Source organism: Staurois parvus, unplaced genomic scaffold, assembly GCF_062004578.1.
Source record: "Staurois parvus isolate SC_StPar_1 unplaced genomic scaffold, SC_StPar_1.0 ptg000293l, whole genome shotgun sequence".
Classification (NCBI taxonomy): Eukaryota; Metazoa; Chordata; class Amphibia; order Anura; family Ranidae; genus Staurois; species Staurois parvus.
In genome coordinates this window covers 1,388,104-1,407,797 of record NW_028318089.1, presented here as the reverse complement: position 1 = coordinate 1,407,797, position 19,694 = coordinate 1,388,104, and the positions used below count along the sequence as shown (strand labels likewise).

The window sequence follows — 19,694 nt, the reverse complement described above, 5'->3', positions numbered from 1 at the left end:
GCTGCTGTGCAGTGACATGAATGAAGTGTCACTTTGTGCACTTCAGATAAAGTTGATACAAAAAGGGAACTTTGTGATGCGCTGAAACACATGTCACACCGCCCCCTAGTGCTGACTCGCAGCAGCCGGAATGGATAGTTGTCCACACACTAACACCCGATTCACACCGGTGCAGCTTTGAAGTCACACTCCTTTGGAGTGATTTCAAAGCCACTGATCAGTGCGTCTTCATGTACGGCTTGCCGACATCTGTGCGACTTCATTTACTCAGATGTCAATGCAAGCCACACATGAAATCGCACAAAAATAGTGCAGAAACCTTTTTAAAAGTCACTGGGACTTGAGTCACACTGATTTGAATGGTTCCATAGCGGCAAATACAGTGTGACCCTCTGATGCATTTTGCCCTGCCCACCGGGGGCGAAACACGTTAGGGCCGTTTGCCAGAATGGTGGCTGAGGCCATTCCTTAACCAATACACACCTGGCCAATAGCCAAAAGGCGGCCGGAAAAATGTATTGGATTTCCGGGTGGACGCCAAATGGCGTCCTCCCGCACATGCGCACTTTTCGTGCTTGCAGAGCCGCGCAGCGGCGCGATCTGTCACCGGCCGTGTACCTCAGACACGGCCGATGACAGATCTGAGTATCGGCCCCGTTGCCGGTACCAATCACAGCAGGTCACATGACAGTTGTATACAATCTATGGCTTCATTCATGCCATCCATTGTATACTACTGCCTAGCTGTGAATGGTCACAGCTAATCACATGCACATGTCATGTGATTAGCTGTGGCCAAATCACAGCTAAGCACAAAAAAAAAACCCTGAATGAATCGATGTCATTCAGGTAAATGCTTGCTTATAGCAAAGTAATTCTTTGCTATAAGCAAATTGTGTAAAAAAAAAAAAAAAAAAATACTGATCACTTCCCCAAAGTAGTACAATGTTACTATGGTGAAATATGAAAAAAAAATCTTAAAAAAAGAAAAAAATAGTAATAAAAAATTAAAAATAATAAAAATATATATATATATATATATATTTCTTTTTTTTTTTTTTTTCATACTGTCACCAGTCAGTGTCCCTGATCACCGCCATGCCAGTTATATGAAGACGCTGTACTGCACTGGTGACAGTATGTAAAAAAAAAATAGTGAAAATAATTTTTTGCATTTTTTCATTTTCCGAAAAATTATGACAAAAAAAAACAACTTCAAAAAACTCGCCATGCCCCTTATGAAGTACGTCCGACTGTCTACTCTGCAAAAAGGGGGATATCTGTACTGTTCTGACATTCTTGGACCTCAAGAAATTAGATTGGCTGTCAGTACTTCAGGATTGATCAATATTCAGATCTATACCATAGTTTGTGAACTCTATAACTTTCCTACAGACTAAACAGAAACAAAGAAAAACGTGTTTTTTTTCAAAATTTTCAGTCTTTTTTGATAATTTAGCAAAAAATAAAATCCCCGGTGGTGATTAACTGTTTCAATACCGTGCAATTTTACACCTTCCTGCCCAGGCCATTTTTCAAGTTTCAGAGCTCTCACACTTTGAATGACAATTGCGCGGTCATACAACACTGTACCCAAACTAAAATTTTATCATTTTCTTCACACAACTAGAGCTTTCTTTTGGTGGTATTTAATCACCGCTGGTGTTTTTATTTTTTGCTAAATTAACAAAAAAAGACCAAACATTTTGAAAAAAAAAAACATTTTTCTTTGTTTCTATTATAAAAGTTTACAAATAAATAATTGTTCTTCATAAATTTAGGCCGAGATGTATTCTGCTACATGTCTTTGGTGAAAATAACCCAAATTAGGATGTATTTTTTAGTTTGTAGGAAAGTTATAGAGTTCACAAACTATGGTATAGATCTGAATATTGATCAATCCTGAAGTACTGACAGCCAATCTAATTTCTTGAGGTCCAAGAATGTCAGAATAGTACAGATATCCCCAAATGACCCCTTTTTGAAGAGTAGACAGTCCGACGTACTTCATAAGAGGCATGGCGAGTTTTTTGAAGTTGTATTTTTTTGTCATAATTTTTCGGAAAATGAAAAAATTAAAAAAATTATTTTCACTATTTTTTTTTTTACATACTGTCACCAGTGCAGTACAGCGTCATCATATAACTGGCATGGCGGTGAACAGGGACACTGACTGGTGACAGTATGAAAAAAAAATATATATATATATTTTTTTAATTTTTTTAATTTTTTTATTATATTTAATTTTTTATTACATTTTTTTTATTTCTTTTAAGATTTTTTTTTCATATTTTACTATGACCAAAGTAGTACAATGTTACCATAGTAAAATTGTACTACTTTGGGGAAGTGATCAGTATTTTTTTTTTTTTTACACAATTTGCTTATAGCAAAGAATTACTTTGCTATAAGCAAGCATTTACCTGAATGAAATCGGTTCATTCAGCCTTTTTTTTTTTTTTTTTTTTTTGTGCTTAGCTGTGATTTGGTCATAGCTAATCACATGACATGTGCATGTGATTAGCTGTGACCATTCACAGCTAGGCACTAGTATATAATGGATGGCATCATGAATGAAGCCATCCATTGTATACAACTGTCATGTGACCTGCTGTGATTGGTCACAGCAGTTCACATGGTACCAGCAACGGGAGCCGGTACTTGGATCTGTCATCGGCCGTGTCCAAGGTGCATGGCCGGTGACAGATCGCACTGCTGCGCCGCTCTGCATTAGCGCAAACTGCGCATGTGCGGGAGCATGCCAAATGGTGTGCACCCGGAGTGCAGAGACAATTTTGAAGCCGCCAAACGGCCATTGGACGGGCGGCTAATGGTTAAATACCACCAAAAGAAAGCTCTAGTTGTGTGAAGAAAATGATAAAACTTTAGTTTGGGTACAATGTTGTATGACCGCGCAATTGTCATTCAAAGTGTGAGAGCGCTGAAACCTGGAAAATGGCCTGGGCAGGGAGGTGTAAAATTGCCCGGTATTCAAATGATTAACATTCCTCAACATTGGACTACTGGGGTTGGTTGAGCAGTCCCTTCCATTCCTTCACTTGTATTGGCTGACACTTGAATTGCTTGGACTCATACTCCCCTCTTCTCACTGGCCGGTGGAGTGATCCTTTTCCTTCAATCCACAGCTTGGAGCAGGGCCATAAGGTATACTTTTCACTTTGATCTGTCAAGAGGCATTGCTGTCTGTGCCCCCATTAGGGAGATTCACCCTCATATTTCCTGTTATCGCCAAAAGTAAAAAAAAAATCCCAACTTTTGGGTTGTCACCAGAATGGGAATAGAGAGGAAATTTTCCAGTGGGGACACTATTTCTGGTGACTACCAAGGATTTTCTCACTTCTTGTTTTGGCTGTGGGACAGGAAATGAAGGAAAATCCACCCATTGGGACACAATGGCAAAAAAAAAACCCTTACTCTGTCCAAAATGAAAAAAAAGGTTCTAAATGTTCATATTTTTTTCTTTAAAATAATAAACACTTCATACTTACCTGCTCTGTGCAATGGTTGTGCACAGAGCAGCCCCCGATTGCTCTTTTCTCAGGTCCCCCACCTGTAATACAGGCCCCTCCCTCCTGCTGAGCGCCCCCAGAGCAAGCTGCTTGCTATGGGGGCACTCGTGTGTGCTCACTTTCGAGCTGCCTCAGTGTGTCTATGGGACGCACCTAGTGTGGCTCTACGACACCCCCTGCTTCCTCCTTACTGCCTGTAACTAATGGAAGTGGGAGCCAATGGCTTCCTGCTGCTTTGTCTCAGCCAACGAGGAGAGAGAGACTCAGGAGAGCCGCACACTAAAGGTTTTTTACCTGCATGCATAGAATGCATGCAGGTAAAAAACCTTCAGCCTTTACAACCACTTTAAAACTCAAATCCAGGCCGCTAAAAAATATCTCTCTCAGGGGGCTGTACCCACACTTCAAGGGTTAATAGCTTATTTTGTTTGGAGGAGAGAGGAAATTGTTTTTCTTACCTGATCCTCCATTCCCCTGGCAGGCAGTGCTCCCCCATGTTGCTCTGGTGGACTGTCTCTTGTCATCAACATGTCCAATGCAGGGCTATGGACCCTGCTTTGGTCTTGATGACGTCAGGGTCCTAGAATGTGGCAGAGAAGAGGTTGTAGGGACCGATCTAGCTGAAGGAAGGAGTAGAGGATCAGATAAGTTGATCTTTTTTTGTAGTTGTTCACCTAGACCACAGGTGTCAAACTGTGGCCCTCCGATTGTTGAGGAACTACAAGTCCCATAATGCCTCTGCCTTTGGGAACCATGCTTGTAACTTTCAGCCTTGCAATACCTCATGGGATTTGTAGTTCTGCAACAGCTGGAGGGGCGCAGTTTGACAACCCTGACCTAGACCAAAGTGAGCAATTAACCCAGGCACAGTCCCACTGCAAGGGATCATTTTGTAGTTGCCTGGAACTGGGATTTAGCCGCCTTTATTACATGTACAATTATAAACCCAGATGTATGACACCATTCTATGTACATTCAAAATCAATATAAAAACCGTATATTCACCACGCAAATGTGATGTGAATATATATCAAACCTAACACCTGAGAAAGTGCACAATAAATCACTCACCTAAATAAATCAATGAGTACATAAAACGTGTAAGCATGCAGCTGCCTAATAGTGAACAATCCAATAATCACCTCATGAAACAATGACAAAAGCAGCGCTGCTTTTTTTGTCATTGATTCTATGTACATTACTTTTCTTTGTACATTTTTTATTTTGTTTACGCATCAAAATAAATAAGGTTTCCCTCCTGAGGATTGACCCCCCTTCCTGACCAGGCCATATTTTGCAATACGGAGCTGCGTTACTTTACCTGACAATTGCGCGGTCATGCAATGCTGCACCCAAATGAAATGTATGTCCTTTTTTTCCCACAAATAGAGCTTTCTTTCTGGTATTTGATTACCTGTGGGTTTCTTATTCTTTGCACTATAAACAAAAAATTACCTACAATTTTGAAAAAAAAATGAATATATTTTACTTTTTGCCAGTAAAAAAGTGTAAAAAATCAAAATTCATCATAAATTTAGGCCAAAATGTATTCTGCTACGTCTTTGCTAAAAAAATCCCACTACGTGTAGATTAATTGGTTTACGTGAAAGTTATATCATCTACAAATGGCGGTATTTGTACTGGAATTTGTTTTTTTTATACTAGTAATGGCGGCGATCAGTGACTTACAGCGGGACTGCGGCGGCATTCTGACACTGGGGAGGGGGGGACAGACTAACTGCCACTGACATCTCTAGTGACACCAATACAATGATCAGTGCTAATAAAAAGCACTGACATTGTACTAATGGCACTGAGCAGGAAGGGGTTAACATCTGGGACGATCAAAGGGTTAACAGTGTGCTGTGTGTTTTACTATGTGTGTGTGCTTTACTGTGTAAGCACGCTGCTTTGTATGGCTCTGTTATGCAGAGCCATACAAAGCAGCATGCAGGAGCTGACAGGGGAGAGATCTGAGTTGTTTACATACAGACCTCTCCCGTCATTGCTACTTGGCGATTGTTGGATGCCGGCGGGGAATCTCCAGCTGGGACCTGGTGACTGACAGCTGTAGCCACCAATGGCAGCGTGGGTAGGGCGCATGCCCCCTACCCGGAAATACAAAATCATGTATATATACACGTGATTTTGCGCAGCCTTGCCGCCCTGTAGCAGTATTTGTGCTATAGGGCAGTGGGGAAGCAGTTAAAGTTGAACTCAACCCTCCTATCCTTTACAGCCAACGAAGCTGCCATCTTAGCCTCTGTTTGATCTGCAGTTGCCATGGTGCTGCACGTGATCAGTTATGACTCCAGATATTCGAAGGCTTGACAGTTCAGTTGAGAGCACAGGCAACTGTGACAGTTATCATTCATGAAATGCCTTGAATGTAGCAGTTTTGGAAAACTCTTAAATTGATGGTTTTAGTTCCACTTTATATTTAGAGGAAATGTCATTCTGAATTCCTATGAAGCAAGAAGAGGGGACAATGGCGGTGCTTGCAGAGATTTGTGGAATGGTCATTGGTAATGACATTAAAGTACATAACACACTTGCAATGCTTGCATGATCCTATATACTGTATATGTGTACATATACTATTCATGTAATAACAGTGGAGATGAAGGTTTTGCCCGGTGTGCAGTCCTGATGTTGGACTGTAAGATCCAATGCTCTCCCTATACTCAGTGCAGGAATGTAGAGCCCAGCCTCAGTCCACATGCAGTGGGCTGTCCCTTCTGCAGGTCCCCTGACAACAGAGCTCTCAAGGTTTCCCTAGCAACAGCATCCCTGCACCTTAACAACGACGTGCAGCGTGATGATGTCAGCTCGCCCGTACGCCGACTTTTCCTTGGTTACCGCCCAGGCCAGCGGCAGAGCCCGTGTTCTCTTCCGGACAACAACAATGGCGGACAGTCTGTCTTCTCCCGGTACCGGAGATTCGCCTCCCCTGGCCGGCAGTGATGGCTCCCAGCGGCTTCTCTTCTCGCACGACCTGGTGTTCGGTACTTACCGGGGGCAGAGCCGCTTCGGCCTGGTCAGGCTCATGCACGGGGAGGACTCGGAGAGTGAAGAAGAGGAGGATGTGGTGGCGGTGGTGGAAGAAGAGGAGGCCGCGGGGGCCCGGAGGAAAAGGGGCGGCGGAGGAGGAGATATACCTGCGGGAGTCGAGGGGAGTCCCGGGTCGGACACCGCCGGTGAGGCCAGCAGGTTCGGGCCCCTGAAGAGAGGCTATGTACGGGTCCAGTGGTACCCCGAGGGCATCCGGCAGGATGTGAAGGAGACCAAGGTAGTGATTGCAGCAGATGGGACACCCATTGTGTGACATGGAAGAATGGAGATAGATGATGAATGGGAATCTGTACTCCAGACTATAGAAGGGGACCAGACTATGGAGGATGAGAGGAGGACCAAAACTGGGCCTAACTATAGAAGGGGACCAGACTGACCCTGACTATGGGGGATGAGTGGAGGCACCAGACTATAGAGGAGAAATGGGGGATCCTGACTATATAGAAAGGGACCGATCCTGACTGTAGAAGGGTCCCCCGATCCTGACAATGGGGGATGAGTGCAGGGACCAGACTATAGTGGAGGAATGGGGGATCCTGACTATAGAAGGGGACCAGACTGCTCCGGACTATGGGGGATGAGTGGAGGGACCAGACTACAGAGGAGGAATGGGGGATCCTGACTATAGAAGGGGACCAGACTGCTCCTGACTATGGGGGATGAGTGGAGGGACCAGACTATAGAGAAGGAATCAGGGATCTTGACTATAGAAGTGGACCAGACTATGGAGGATGACTGGAGGACCAATACCGATCCTTACCATAGAATGGGACCGAGACTGATTCCTGACTGTGGAGAATGAGTGGAGGGACCAGACTGATTCCTGACTAGAGGATGAGTGGAGGGGCCAGACTGATCCTGACTATAGAAGGGGACCGAATAGTCCTGACTGTGGAGGATCAGTGGAAGGACTAGCCTGGTCCTGGCTATTGAAGGGTACCTGACTGGTTCCTGAGTATGGAGTTTGAGTGGTGGGACCAGACTGATCCTGACTATAGAAGGGGACCAGACTGATCCTGACTGTGGAGGATGAGTGGAGGGACCAGACTGATTCCTGACTGTGGAGGGACCAGACTGATTCCTGACTGTGGAGGGACCAGACTGATTCCTGACTGTGGAGGATGAGTGGAGGGACCAGACTGATTCGTGACTATAGAAGGGGGCCAGGACTGCTTCGTGACTATCGAAGGGGACCAGGACTGATTTGTCACTATAGAAGGGAACCAGGGCTGATCCTGACTATGAAGGATTAGTGGGGGGACCAGACTGATTCCTGACTGGAGGATGAGTGGAGGAACCAGACTGATCCTGACTATAGAAGGGGACCAGGGTTGATCATGACTATAGAATGGGACCAGGACTGATCCTGACTATGAAGGATGAGTGGGGGGACCAGGAGTGATCCTGTCTATGAAGGATGAGTGGAGGGACCAGACTGATTCCTAACTGTGGAGAATGAGTGGAGGGACCAGAATGATTCCTGACTGTGGAGGATGAGTGGAAGTACCAGATGGATTCCTGACAGTGGAGGGACTAGCCTGATCCTGACTATAGTAGACCAGTCTGATCCTGACTATAGAAGAGGACCAGACTGGTTCCTGACTATGGAGGTTGAGTGGAGGGTCCAGACTGATCCTTACTATGGAGGATGAGTGGAGGGACCAAGACTGATGCTGACCATAGCAGGGGACCAAGACTGATGCTGACCATAGCAGGGGACCAAGACTGATGCTGACCATAGCAGGGGACCAAGACTGATGCTGACCATAGCAGGGGACCAAGACTGATGCTGACCATAGCAGGGGACCAAGACTGATGCTGACCATAGCAGGGGACCAAGACTGATGCTGACCATAGCAGGGGACCAAGACTGATGCTGACCATAGCAGGGGACCAAGACTGATGCTGACCATAGCAGGGGACCAAGACTGATGCTGACCATAGCAGGGGACCAAGACTGATGCTGACCATAGCAGGGGACCAAGACTGATGCTGACCATAGCAGGGGACCAAGACTGATGCTGACCATAGCAGGGGACCAAGACTGATGCTGACCATAGCAGGGGACCAAGACTGATGCTGACCATAGCAGGGGACCAAGACTGATGCTGACCATAGCAGGGGACCAAGACTGATGCTGACCATAGCAGGGGACCAAGACTGATGCTGACCATAGCAGGGGACCAAGACTGATGCTGACCATAGCAGGGGACCAAGACTGATGCTGACCATAGCAGGGGATCAAGACTGATGCTGACCATAGCAGGGGATCAAGACTGATGCTGACCATAGCAGGGGATCAAGACTGATGCTGACCATAGCAGGGGATCAAGACTGATGCTGACCATAGCAGGGGACCAAGACTGATGCTGACCATAGCAGGGGACCAAGACTGATGCTGACCATAGCAGGGGACCAAGACTGATGCTGACCATAGCAGGGGACCAAGACTGATGCTGACCATAGCAGGGGACCAAGACTGATGCTGACCATAGCAGGGGACCAAGACTGATGCTGACCATGAAGGATGAGTGGGGGGACCAAGACTGATCCTGACTATGAAGGATGAGTGGGGGGACCAAGACTGATCCTGACTATGAAGGATGAGTCGGGGGACCAAGACTGATCCTGACTATAGCAGGGGACCAAGACTGATCCTGACTATGGAGGATGAGTAGGGGGACCAGACTGATTCCTGACTGTGGAGAATGAGTGGAGGGACCAGACTGAATCCTTACTATAGAAGGAGACCAGACTGATTCCTGACTATGGAAGTTGAAAGGGGGACCAGACTGATCCTCATTATAGAAGGGGACCAGACTGATCCTGACTATAGAAGGGGACCAGAATGGGGGATCTGTACTCATCCAGACTATAGATGGGGAGACTGGACTGATCCAGACTATAGAGGATGAATGGGGGACTGTGCTGAAACCCATTATAGAGGGAGGGGCCACTGGTATGATTCTGGTTGCAAAGTATAAATTGATCCTGGGGGGGGAGGAGAGAGACTGGTCTGATCCTCACTATAGACGGGAGGGGGGATTGGTCTGAACATGAATATGAAGCGCGGTGAGACTGGTCTTATCTTGATGGGGGGGGAACCGGTGTGGTTCTGAATATAGAAGAGGGAGTGATCTGGTTCTGAACATAGAGAATGCATGGGGGACCAGTCTGATCTTCACTATGGGGGGGACCTCGATTGTCGAGTGGGGGACCAGTCTGATCCTGATATTGAGAATGAATAGGCAATCGGTCTGATGTTGGCACTATAGAAATCCTGTATAATAATAATAATCCTGACTAGTGGATGTATGGTGACAGGGTCTGATCCCAATTATAGAGGGTGGATGGGGACTTGGTCTGATTCCCGTTATAGCGAATAAATGGTGACCTGGTCTGATTCTGAGACTGGTTATAGGGGATGAATGGTGACCTGGTCTGACTCCTGTTATAGCAGATGAATGGTGGCCTGGTCTGACTCCCGTTATAGCAGATGAATGGTGACCTGGTCTGACTCCCGTTATAGCAGATGAATGGTGACCTGGTCTGATCCCAACTTTAGCAGTTGAATGGTGACCTGGTCTGATCCCGGCTATAGCTGATGAATGGTGACCTGGTCTGATCCCGGCTATAGCTGATGAATGGTGACCTGGTCTGATCCCGACTATAGTGCATGAATGGTGACCTGGTCTGACTTTTTCATGCTGGCTATAGAGGATGAATGGTGACAGTTTTGATGCTGGGTATACTAACTTGATACTGATGTACATGTGTAGAATTCAGAAACCATTTATGAGCCAGTGTGCACTGTTTAGGAAGACTGGTATGATGTTTCCATTGACAACATTAGAAAGGCTCAGAGCTAGCCGTCTGGTTGTAATTTTAGTGCAGGTTCATCTACATCCCTCCTATAATTTTTCCAGTCCTTGTGATGTATGCCACAATGTAACCAATAGTGAGGGCAGGTATATATTTAATATAATGTGATAAAGAAGCCGTGTGACGGTAGTAAGATATTTTAGATTTCTTTAGCCAGTGTCAGATATTACTAAAAATTTTACTTGATTTACAGATGTGTCTGGGGTAATGATGGCTTTAAAAGAATCAGAATTGATTGAAAACCTTTTGTTGTTCTTTGTCAATGCACAGAATCAGGACTGCTAGGTTGGGTATGCTCTTGTATATATGATTGAGATAGAACGATCTTTGGGTGTTCGATCAGAAGCCCGCCATCTATTGTCTCTGGATGTCTCAAGGCTTTAATACAAAGTGATTATCCACTCTGTAGAAAGTATATTTTTTGCAGTGTCACCGTATTTTATTATGAACTGCAGTATGATTGTCGTAGAAATGACAGCATCACTGATTTTTCTCTTGGAAGCCCTCAGTATACGATGTTGAAGCACAAAATTGTTTTCTGCATAAGAGATCTTATTCTATGTTTGACTTTTATTACCTTTCTTCTAGCTTTCTGTTCAATTATGCATTCACCAGGGCTTTGTGGGTTACTATGTACGGTACTTCCTTCAATAGGCATAACTATGGTGTCATCTTTTTCCACTTCTCCAAGATGCCATGTAGTCATTCCTTGCCCGCGCCATACTTTTTTTTTTTTTTCTTTTTTTTCCTTTTTTTCCCTTTTAACTTGTCCTTCATTTTCTATAGCTAAATATTATGCAGGTTTGTTGCGTTTTATGCAGAGGCATTTATAATCTTTATATTACATTTCTGATATGTTTTCTCTGGGGAAACAAGGGTTAACCAATAGATTTGATGCACATCTGGACAGCAGGGATCCCTTCTGCTTGTGACATTTGCAGAGATTTTAGGATGCTATTAGCAAGGAATGAGCAATTCCCTTGGGTGGGCTCTATCTTCCTAAAGTGTCACCTTTTGACTTCTGGATGTGTAATCAACAGACTTCTCCCATATCATGGCATTATCTTGGTATCTTTCTGAGATATGCTCACACTGAACTGTGAAGTGCTGAAATGCTGATGGTTTTTTGGTACATTTTGTGTTTTATTGGTAACAATGATGGATTGCACAGTAGAGATAAGAAATAGGAGTTTCTTTTTCACAAAAATAGAAATAAATAAAAATCCAATCGCTGGCCAAATCTTGTAGACTTCACCTCCACAACATCTCCAAGATAAGCCCGTTCTTAACCTCGGAAACCACTAAGCAACTTATTCACTCCCTGGTTATCTCTCGCCTTGACTATTGTAACTCCCTCCTCATTGACCTCATTGCAGGCTATCCCCTCTTCAGTCTATCGTGAATGCTGCTGCCAGACTCATCCACCTTACTAACCGTTCCATATCTTCCGTCGCTCTCTGCCAATCCCTCCACTGGCTTCCCATTTCCCAACGGATAAAATTCAAAACATTAACAATAACATATAAAGCCATTTATAACTCTGCCCCAAATGACATCACCAATCTTGTCTCTAAATATCACCCAAACCGTACTCTCTGCTCCTCGCATGACCTCCTGCTCTCTAGCTCCCTTGTCTCCTCCTCCCATGCTCATCTCCAGGACTTCTCCAGAGCCTCCCCCATCCTCTGGAACGCTCTACCCCAATTTATCCGACCATTGCCCACTCTGTCCACTTTTAGGCTATTTCTTCAGGGAAGGCTATCCCGCCTTCAGCTAATAACGGAATCTTCTATTCCTCCTATCAGTTCATCCCCCACAGTTATTACCTTTTGTACCACCAGTCCCTCCCTCTTAGATTGTAAGCTCCAAGGAGCAGGGCCCTCCTAATCCTCTTGTATTGCGCTGTATCGTTGCTGTATTGTCTATATTGCAAAGTGCTGAGCAAACTGTTGGCGCTATATAAATCCTGTATAATAATAATAATAATAATAATAATAAATCCAAAAATCTTGTGGCGCTACTGACTTTCTGAAAGTCAGTATTTGCATAGGACTAGGTGGATCCCTAATTTTGGTAAACCAGGGTAGTGTGCCTCACCCAGAAGTACAGCATATTTGGGGTGCTGGAGTGGTGGATCTTACAGCCAGATAGTATTGTTAATGTAGAAATAGACACCTTACATCACGGGTGTCACACTGGCTGCCCTCCAGCTGTTGCCAAACTACAAGTCCCATGAGGCATTGCAAGACTGACAGTTACAAGCATGACTCCCAAAAGCAGAGGCATGATGGGACTTGTAGTTTTGCAACAGTTGGAGGGCTGCCAGTTTGACACCCCTGCCTTACATCATTAGTGTTAGTTTGCTTTTTTGTAAACTTACTGTAGGTGTCCTTTGAGGGCCAGTTCACACCACATGCAGTCCAGTGTGTTTTTCTGCATCAAAAACGCATGGATAGTAGGTTATATTGTTTCTAATGGCATAGTTTACACCAGTGCAGTCAGTTCCAGTGCATTCCAGTTCCAGAAAAAAAAGAACATGCTGGAACTGTACTGAACATGGTAAAACACACCTTTTTCCTTAAGGTGAAGGAAAAAATGAACTGGAATGCATCAGAACTCACATACAGAAACACATCTGGACAGAGTTTCTATGGTGTGAACCGGCTCTAGAGAAGTAAACCTTCAGCAATTATTTAAAGCTGGCCATAGACTAGTCGAGTGTTGTTCAAAATATTTCATTTTAAGAATGTTCGTTAGATTTTCTAATCATTAGTGAGGTCAAATCAACATTTTCAACAATTCAACAGAAAAAAAATAAAGTATCAGGATGGAAAATTTTTGTCAAATGAATCTCTAACACTGTATGTGGTTTACGTCTGAGAAAATCCATTTGTTCCAAAATCGAATAGTAAAAGCAAATTGGATTAAATTTTGAAACACTTTTGAATTACATTCATCAACTCATCAAATGAACTGAGGATTTTTGTACACATTTTCATATGAACATTCTATCAGAAATCTACTAGGGTATGGCCAGCTAAACTCTTTTAGCGAGGCTTGCATTAAATAGTTGTGCTCGAAAGTTTGCATACCCTTGCAGAAAATTTTAAAACTTGACTTTTGTAAAAAAAAAACTGCCTATTATTTTATGAAGCCATTTATTATCACATGGTTATCTGGCTCCTTTTTAAATCATAATAACAGAAATCACCCAAATGGCCCTGATCAAAAGTTTACATACCCTGGAATGTTTGGTTTTGGTGACACACACACAGGTTAAAATGGCAATTAAAGGTTAATTTCCCACATCTGTGTCTTTTTAAATTGCAATTAGTGTCTTTGTATAATTATGCAGGCCATAGATGGGTCGAAAATCGGCCAATTTTTCGGCCGAAAATAAAATCGGCCGATTTTCGGATTGTTAGTGGGTTAAGTGTTCGGCGGTTTTTCGGTATTTTGGCAGATTTTTTTTTAATCGGTAAAGTTGGAAAAAGATTGGCCGATTTTGCCGATCGGCCGATTTTCACGGCAATTATGGACAAATCGACCGATCTTTTTACCGATAAAAAATCTGCGCATGAGCAGTGACCTGCAAGAGGAAGACAAAAAGAAGAAGAGGAGGAGGAGGATGAGGAAGGAGAAGAGGAGGATGAGGAAGGAGAAGAGGAGGATGAGGAAGGAGAAGAGGAGGATGAGGAAGGAGAAGAGGAGGATGAGGAAGGAGAAGAGGAGGATGAGGAAGGAGAAGAGGAGGATGAGGAAGGAGAAGAGGAGGATGAGGAAGGAGAAGAGGAGGAGGAGGATGAGGAAGGAGAAGAGGAGGAGGAGGATGAGGAAGGAGAAGAGGAGGAGGAGGATGAGGAAGGAGAAGAGGAGGAGGAGGAGGAGGATGAGGAAGGAGGAGGATGAGGAAGGAGAAGAGGAGGAGGAGGATGAGGAAGGAGAAGAGGAGGAGGAGGATGAGGAAGGAGAAGAGGAGGAGGAGGATGAGGAAGGAGAAGAGGAGGAGGAGGATGAGGAAGGAGAAGAGGAGGAGGAGGATGAGGAAGGAGAAGAGGAGGATGAGGATGAGGAAGAAGAGGAGGAGGATGAGGAAGAAGAAGAGGAGGAGGAGGAGGAAGAAGAGGAAGAGGATGAGGAAGAAGAATTCCAGTCCTGCAAAAAGTGTCTCTGCAGAGAGCTCTGCTATTTCTTTGACAGTTCCTTGACATTTATAGCGGTTGCAACAATGTATCTATTTGTTTCCAAATAAAAACATCTGTATCCGAAATGGATACAAATAGATACATTGTTGCAGCCGCTATAAATGTCAAAGCACTGTCAAAGAAATAGCGGAGCTCTCTGCAAGGAAACTTTTTGCGGGACGGGATGAAAATCGGCCTTTTTTTTTTTTTTTTTTTTAACCATTCCTGGTAATGTCGGCCGCTTGTACGACCGATTGTTTGGCCAGTTTTCTCCCCATCTATGGCCTGCATTAGTCAATGAGTTTGTTAGCTCTCCTGTGGATGCACTGAGCAGGCTAGGTACTGAGCCATGGGGAGCAGAAAAGAACAGTCAAAAGACCTACAGTCATGGCCGAAATTGTTGGCACCCTTGATATTTCTCCAGGAAATCATGTATTTCTCACGAAACGTATTGCATTAACACATGTTTTGCTATACACATGTTTATTCCCTTTGTGTGTATTGGGACAAAACAAAAAAAGGGAGGAAAGAAAGCAAATTCGACATAATGTCACACAAACCTCCAAAAATGGGCTGGACAAAAGTATTGGCACCCTTTCACAACTGCGGATAAATAAGAATGTTACAAGCATGTGATGCTCCTGTAAACTCACCTGGGGCAAGTAACAGGTGTGGGCAATATAGAAATCACACCTGAAAGCAGATAAAAAGGAGAGACGTTCACTTAACCTTTGCATTGTGTGTCTGTCTGTGCCACACTAAGCATGGACAACAGAAAGAGGAGACGAGAACTGTCTGAGGACCTGAGAACCAAAATTGTGGCAAAATATCAACAATCTCAAGGTTACAAGTCCATCTCCAGAGAACTAGATTTGCCTTTGTCCACAGTGCGCAACATTATCAAGAAGTTTGCAACCCATGGCACTGTAGCTAATCTCCCTGGTCGTGGACGGATGAGGAAAATTGATGAAAGATTGCAACGCAGAATAGTCCGGATGGTGGATAAGCAGCCCCAAACATGTTCCAAAGACATTCAAGCTGTCCTGCAGGCTCAGGGAGCATCAGTGTCAGCGCGAACTATCCGTCGACATTTAAATGAAATGAAACGCTATGGCAGGAGACCCAGGAGGACCCCACTGCTGACACAGAGACATAAAAAAGCAAGACTACAGTTTGCCAAAATGTACTTGAGTAAGCCAAAAGCCTTCTGGGAAAACGTCTTGTGGACAGATGAGACCAAGATAGAGCTTTTCGGTAAAGCACATCATTCTACTGTTTACCGAAAACGGAATGAGGCCTACAAAGAACAAAACACAGTACCTACGGTAAAATATGGTGGAGGTTCAATGATGTTTTGGGGTTGTTTTGCTGCCTCTGGCACTGGGTGCCTTGACTGTGTGCAAGGCATCATGAAATCTGAGGATTACCAAAGGATTTTGGGTCGCACTGTAGGGCCCAGTGTCAGAAAGCTGGGTTTGCGTCCAAGATCCTGGGTCTTCCAGCAGGACAATGACCCCAAACATACGTCAAAAAGCACTCAGAAATGGATGGCAAAGAAGCGCTGGAGAGTTCTGAAGTGGCCAGCAATGAGCCCAGATCTAAATCCCATTGAACACCTGTGGAGAGATCTTAAAATTGCTGTTGGGAAAAGGTGTCCTTCCAATAAGAGAGACCTGGAGCTGTTTGCAAAGGAAGAGTGGTCCAAAATTCCGGGTGAGAGGTGTCAGAAGCTTATTGATGGTTATAGGAAGCGACTGATTTCAGTTATGTTTTCCAAAGGGTGTGCAACCAAATATTAAGTTAAGGGTGCCAATACTTTTGTCCAGCCCATTTTTGGGGTTTTGTGTGACATTATGTCATATTTGCTTTTCTGCCTCTGTTTTATATTTGTTCCAATACATACAAAGGGAATAAACATGTGTATAGCAAAACATGTGTTAATGCAATACCTTTTTTGTGTGAAATACTTGATTTTCAGGAAAAATATCAAGGGTGCCAACAATTTCGGCCATGACTGTACGTAACAAGGTAATGGAACTTTACAAAGATGGAAAAGGATATAAAAAGATATCCAAAGCCTTGAATGTGCTAGTCAGTACTGTTCAATCACTTATTAAGAAGTGGAAAATTCAGGTATCTCTTGATACCATGCCAAGGTCTGGTAGACCAAAATACTGGCTGCTCTGGAAAAAGACAGTGTAGTTGGTTCAAGGAGTACAATACAATGATAAAAATTAGCTGCTTAGTCTAGTTGCCAGAAAGAAGCCCAGAGATGTTGAATTTATATCGCCCGACACCCGGGACATGTAGTTCCGGGTGCTGGGCAGATAGGTTTTTTTTTTTTTTCTCTTTTTTTTTTTTTTTTTTTTTAATCCTTCAGCCCTGCTGACAGGGCTCACCTGTCAGTTGGAAGCATTCAGGCGGCAGCGCTGTCGCCTATTGCTTCCACACAGTGCCAGCCTCCGCTCCTCTCAGCGGGAACCACCCACTGTCTCCTGGGCTCCGCTTACCCATCTGCTGGCCCGGGACCGGCTCACCATTGTTGGCTAGAGGAGAGGAAGAAGATGAACACATCTGCTCCCTTCCCCTTCTTGTCCTGACCCGAAAGTGACGTTATGATGGCACTTCCGGGTCCCCGTTCAAAGATTTCCCAGGTATCAAAGCTGGGAAAGAATGTAATGCAGTGCAATGTGTTTTAGACCTTGGCTGTCTCAATAAAGAGAACCTGTCACCAAAAAATCATGACATAGAGGAGTTTGTCCCCTATGTGATGAAAAAAAAAAGTTTGTTTTTATTGTAAAACATCAAAGTTACACCCAAGCACATAACATCCCCCCCCCCAAAAAAAAAAATTGAGGCCCCCACATATACAGACTTAAAAGCACACGCTGGGGCGCCTACACATGAAACTGTTGAGTGCGATACACATGTTACATATCGCCGTGCATGCTAGGATTAGAGCAATAATTCTAGCACCAGACCTCCTCTCTGTAACACTATATTGATGACCAATAAGGGGCTTTAAAAGTGTTGCCTATAGAAAATATGGGGTACTGAAGTTCGTCGCCATTTCACGCGCGCACACAAATTTAACTTTTTCACGCCAGCCGCACACAAATGTGCGGCCTCCCGGCGTCTGGGCCTAGACGCCGAGCGGCCGCACATTTGCGTGCAATTAACAAAAAACATATGTGCTGAGAGCGCGCACCCTGCGCGCTCCCAGCACACATGTCCGGTACTCACGGAACGATCCCGGTCTGCTTTTTCGATCAGGACCTTTCCCGATCATGTGATGACGCGTCACGGCGGTCACATGATTCCTAAACCCCGCCCATCCCGCCTCCCGGCTTCTGAAACTCTTAAAGGGCCGGTAGGTGCCGGCGGGAGGGGGTTAAGGTTTGATGTGTTTGGTATCTGTTTACTCAGTGCAACTTCGTCCTTTATATTTTACAAAAAAGTAGGGTCATTTGTTGTTTTTTTTTTTTTGTGCCCTAAAGTTAACTTGTATTTTTTTACTGAAATTTTGTAGTAATATCATGCAAAATAAAAAATTGGAACTACCACTATTTTATTCTCTAGGATGTCTGCTTTCTGAAAATATGTAATGTTTGGGGGTTTTGTGTAATCTTCAGGCCTAAAATTCTTTTTTAAATGAGTGTAAAAAATGCAAAAACGGCTCTGGCAGCGAAAGGAATAAAGCGGGGGTGTCAAACTGTCGGCTCTCCAGCTGTTGCGGAACTACAAATCCCATGAGGCATTGCAGGGTTGACAAGTAAAAGCATGACTCCTAAAGGCAGGGTATGATGGGACTTGTAGTTTCTCAGCAGCTGGAGGGACGGAGTTTGACACCCATAAAGGATAAGCCGCACACGCCCCTTGACAAACACCCAATCAGTGCTTATTACACTGCAAGGTCTCTCTCCTCCCTGCTAGTCCTTGGGTGTGGTACTGGAGACAGGCAGGGAGGGGGGGATGAGATAAACCGCGCAATGTTAAAATTATTACACGTTTAAGTCGCCATAAAGCCCCTTTTGATTTTAACAGCCCCAGACATTCCTAAAAGCACCTCAGATTTGAATATGGTTTTGGTTCAAATTTATTTTTTTTTTATTTGAACAAGTATATTGGGGCACCGATTTAGTCCCTGAACAAGTAGTTTTTTCAAAAATTTCCACACCCCTGAAGCCTTTGCTGTGCCAATGCCACAAAAAAACCAGTTACAATATGCCCGACTACACCTTGACACACCTCACAGCTTCTGGCACACTGTTCGCTGGAGTGACAAGTCCAAAATAGAGCTTTATGGTCACAACCATAAGTGCTCTGTTTGGAGAGGGGTCAACAAGGTCTATAGAGACAAAAATACCATACACACTGTGAAGCATGGTGATGGCTCACTGATGATTTGGGTGGGGGAGCTCTAAAGGCATAGGGAATCTTGTAAAAAATTATGGCAAGATGAATGCCGTATGTTATCAGAAAATGCTGGCAGACAGTTTGCATTCGTCTGCATGAAAGCTGCACATGGGGCGCTATTGGACTTTCCAGCATGACAACGACCCTCCAGTGGTACCGCAGAACAAGGTAAAGTTTCTGGAGTGGCCATCAGTCTCCTGACCTCAATATCGTTGAGCCACTCTGGCTCAACGATATCGTTGTACATTCACATCAGTCCCTAACCCTCAAGGGGTATACATTCTAAACTCCCTAACTCACATTCATACATACATATACTAGGGCCAATTTAGACAGGATCCAATTAACCTACCAGCATGTCTTTGGAGCGTGGGAGGAAACCGGAGTACCCGGAGGAAACCCACGCAGGCACAGGGAGAACATGCAAACTCCAGGCAGGAAGTGCCGTGGTTGGGATTTGAACCAACTGCCAGGCGGAAGTGCTAACCATTTAGCCACTGTGCTGCCCCACATACATACCATATGCAATTTATGCTGTGTGCAAACTTTTGAGCACAGCTGTAAATAATAGTTGGGCTAAACCCTCCTATTCTTTTCAGGCAAGGAAGCT

General features: G+C 44.4%; 1 protein-coding gene across 1 annotated transcript in view; it reads left to right on the top strand.

Moving 5' to 3' along the window:
• Positions 1 to 6,372: 6,372 nt before the first annotated feature.
• The window catches only part of UBE2O (ubiquitin conjugating enzyme E2 O), an 85,821-nt gene continuing 72,499 nt past the window's right edge, over positions 6,373 to 19,694 (top strand). The window contains exon 1 of the mRNA XM_089682657.1: positions 6,373 to 6,819. Coding sequence (XP_089538783.1) covers positions 6,436 to 6,819 — 384 coding nt within the window. The 5' untranslated portion in view covers positions 6,373 to 6,435. The remainder of the gene's footprint in view (positions 6,820 to 19,694) is intronic.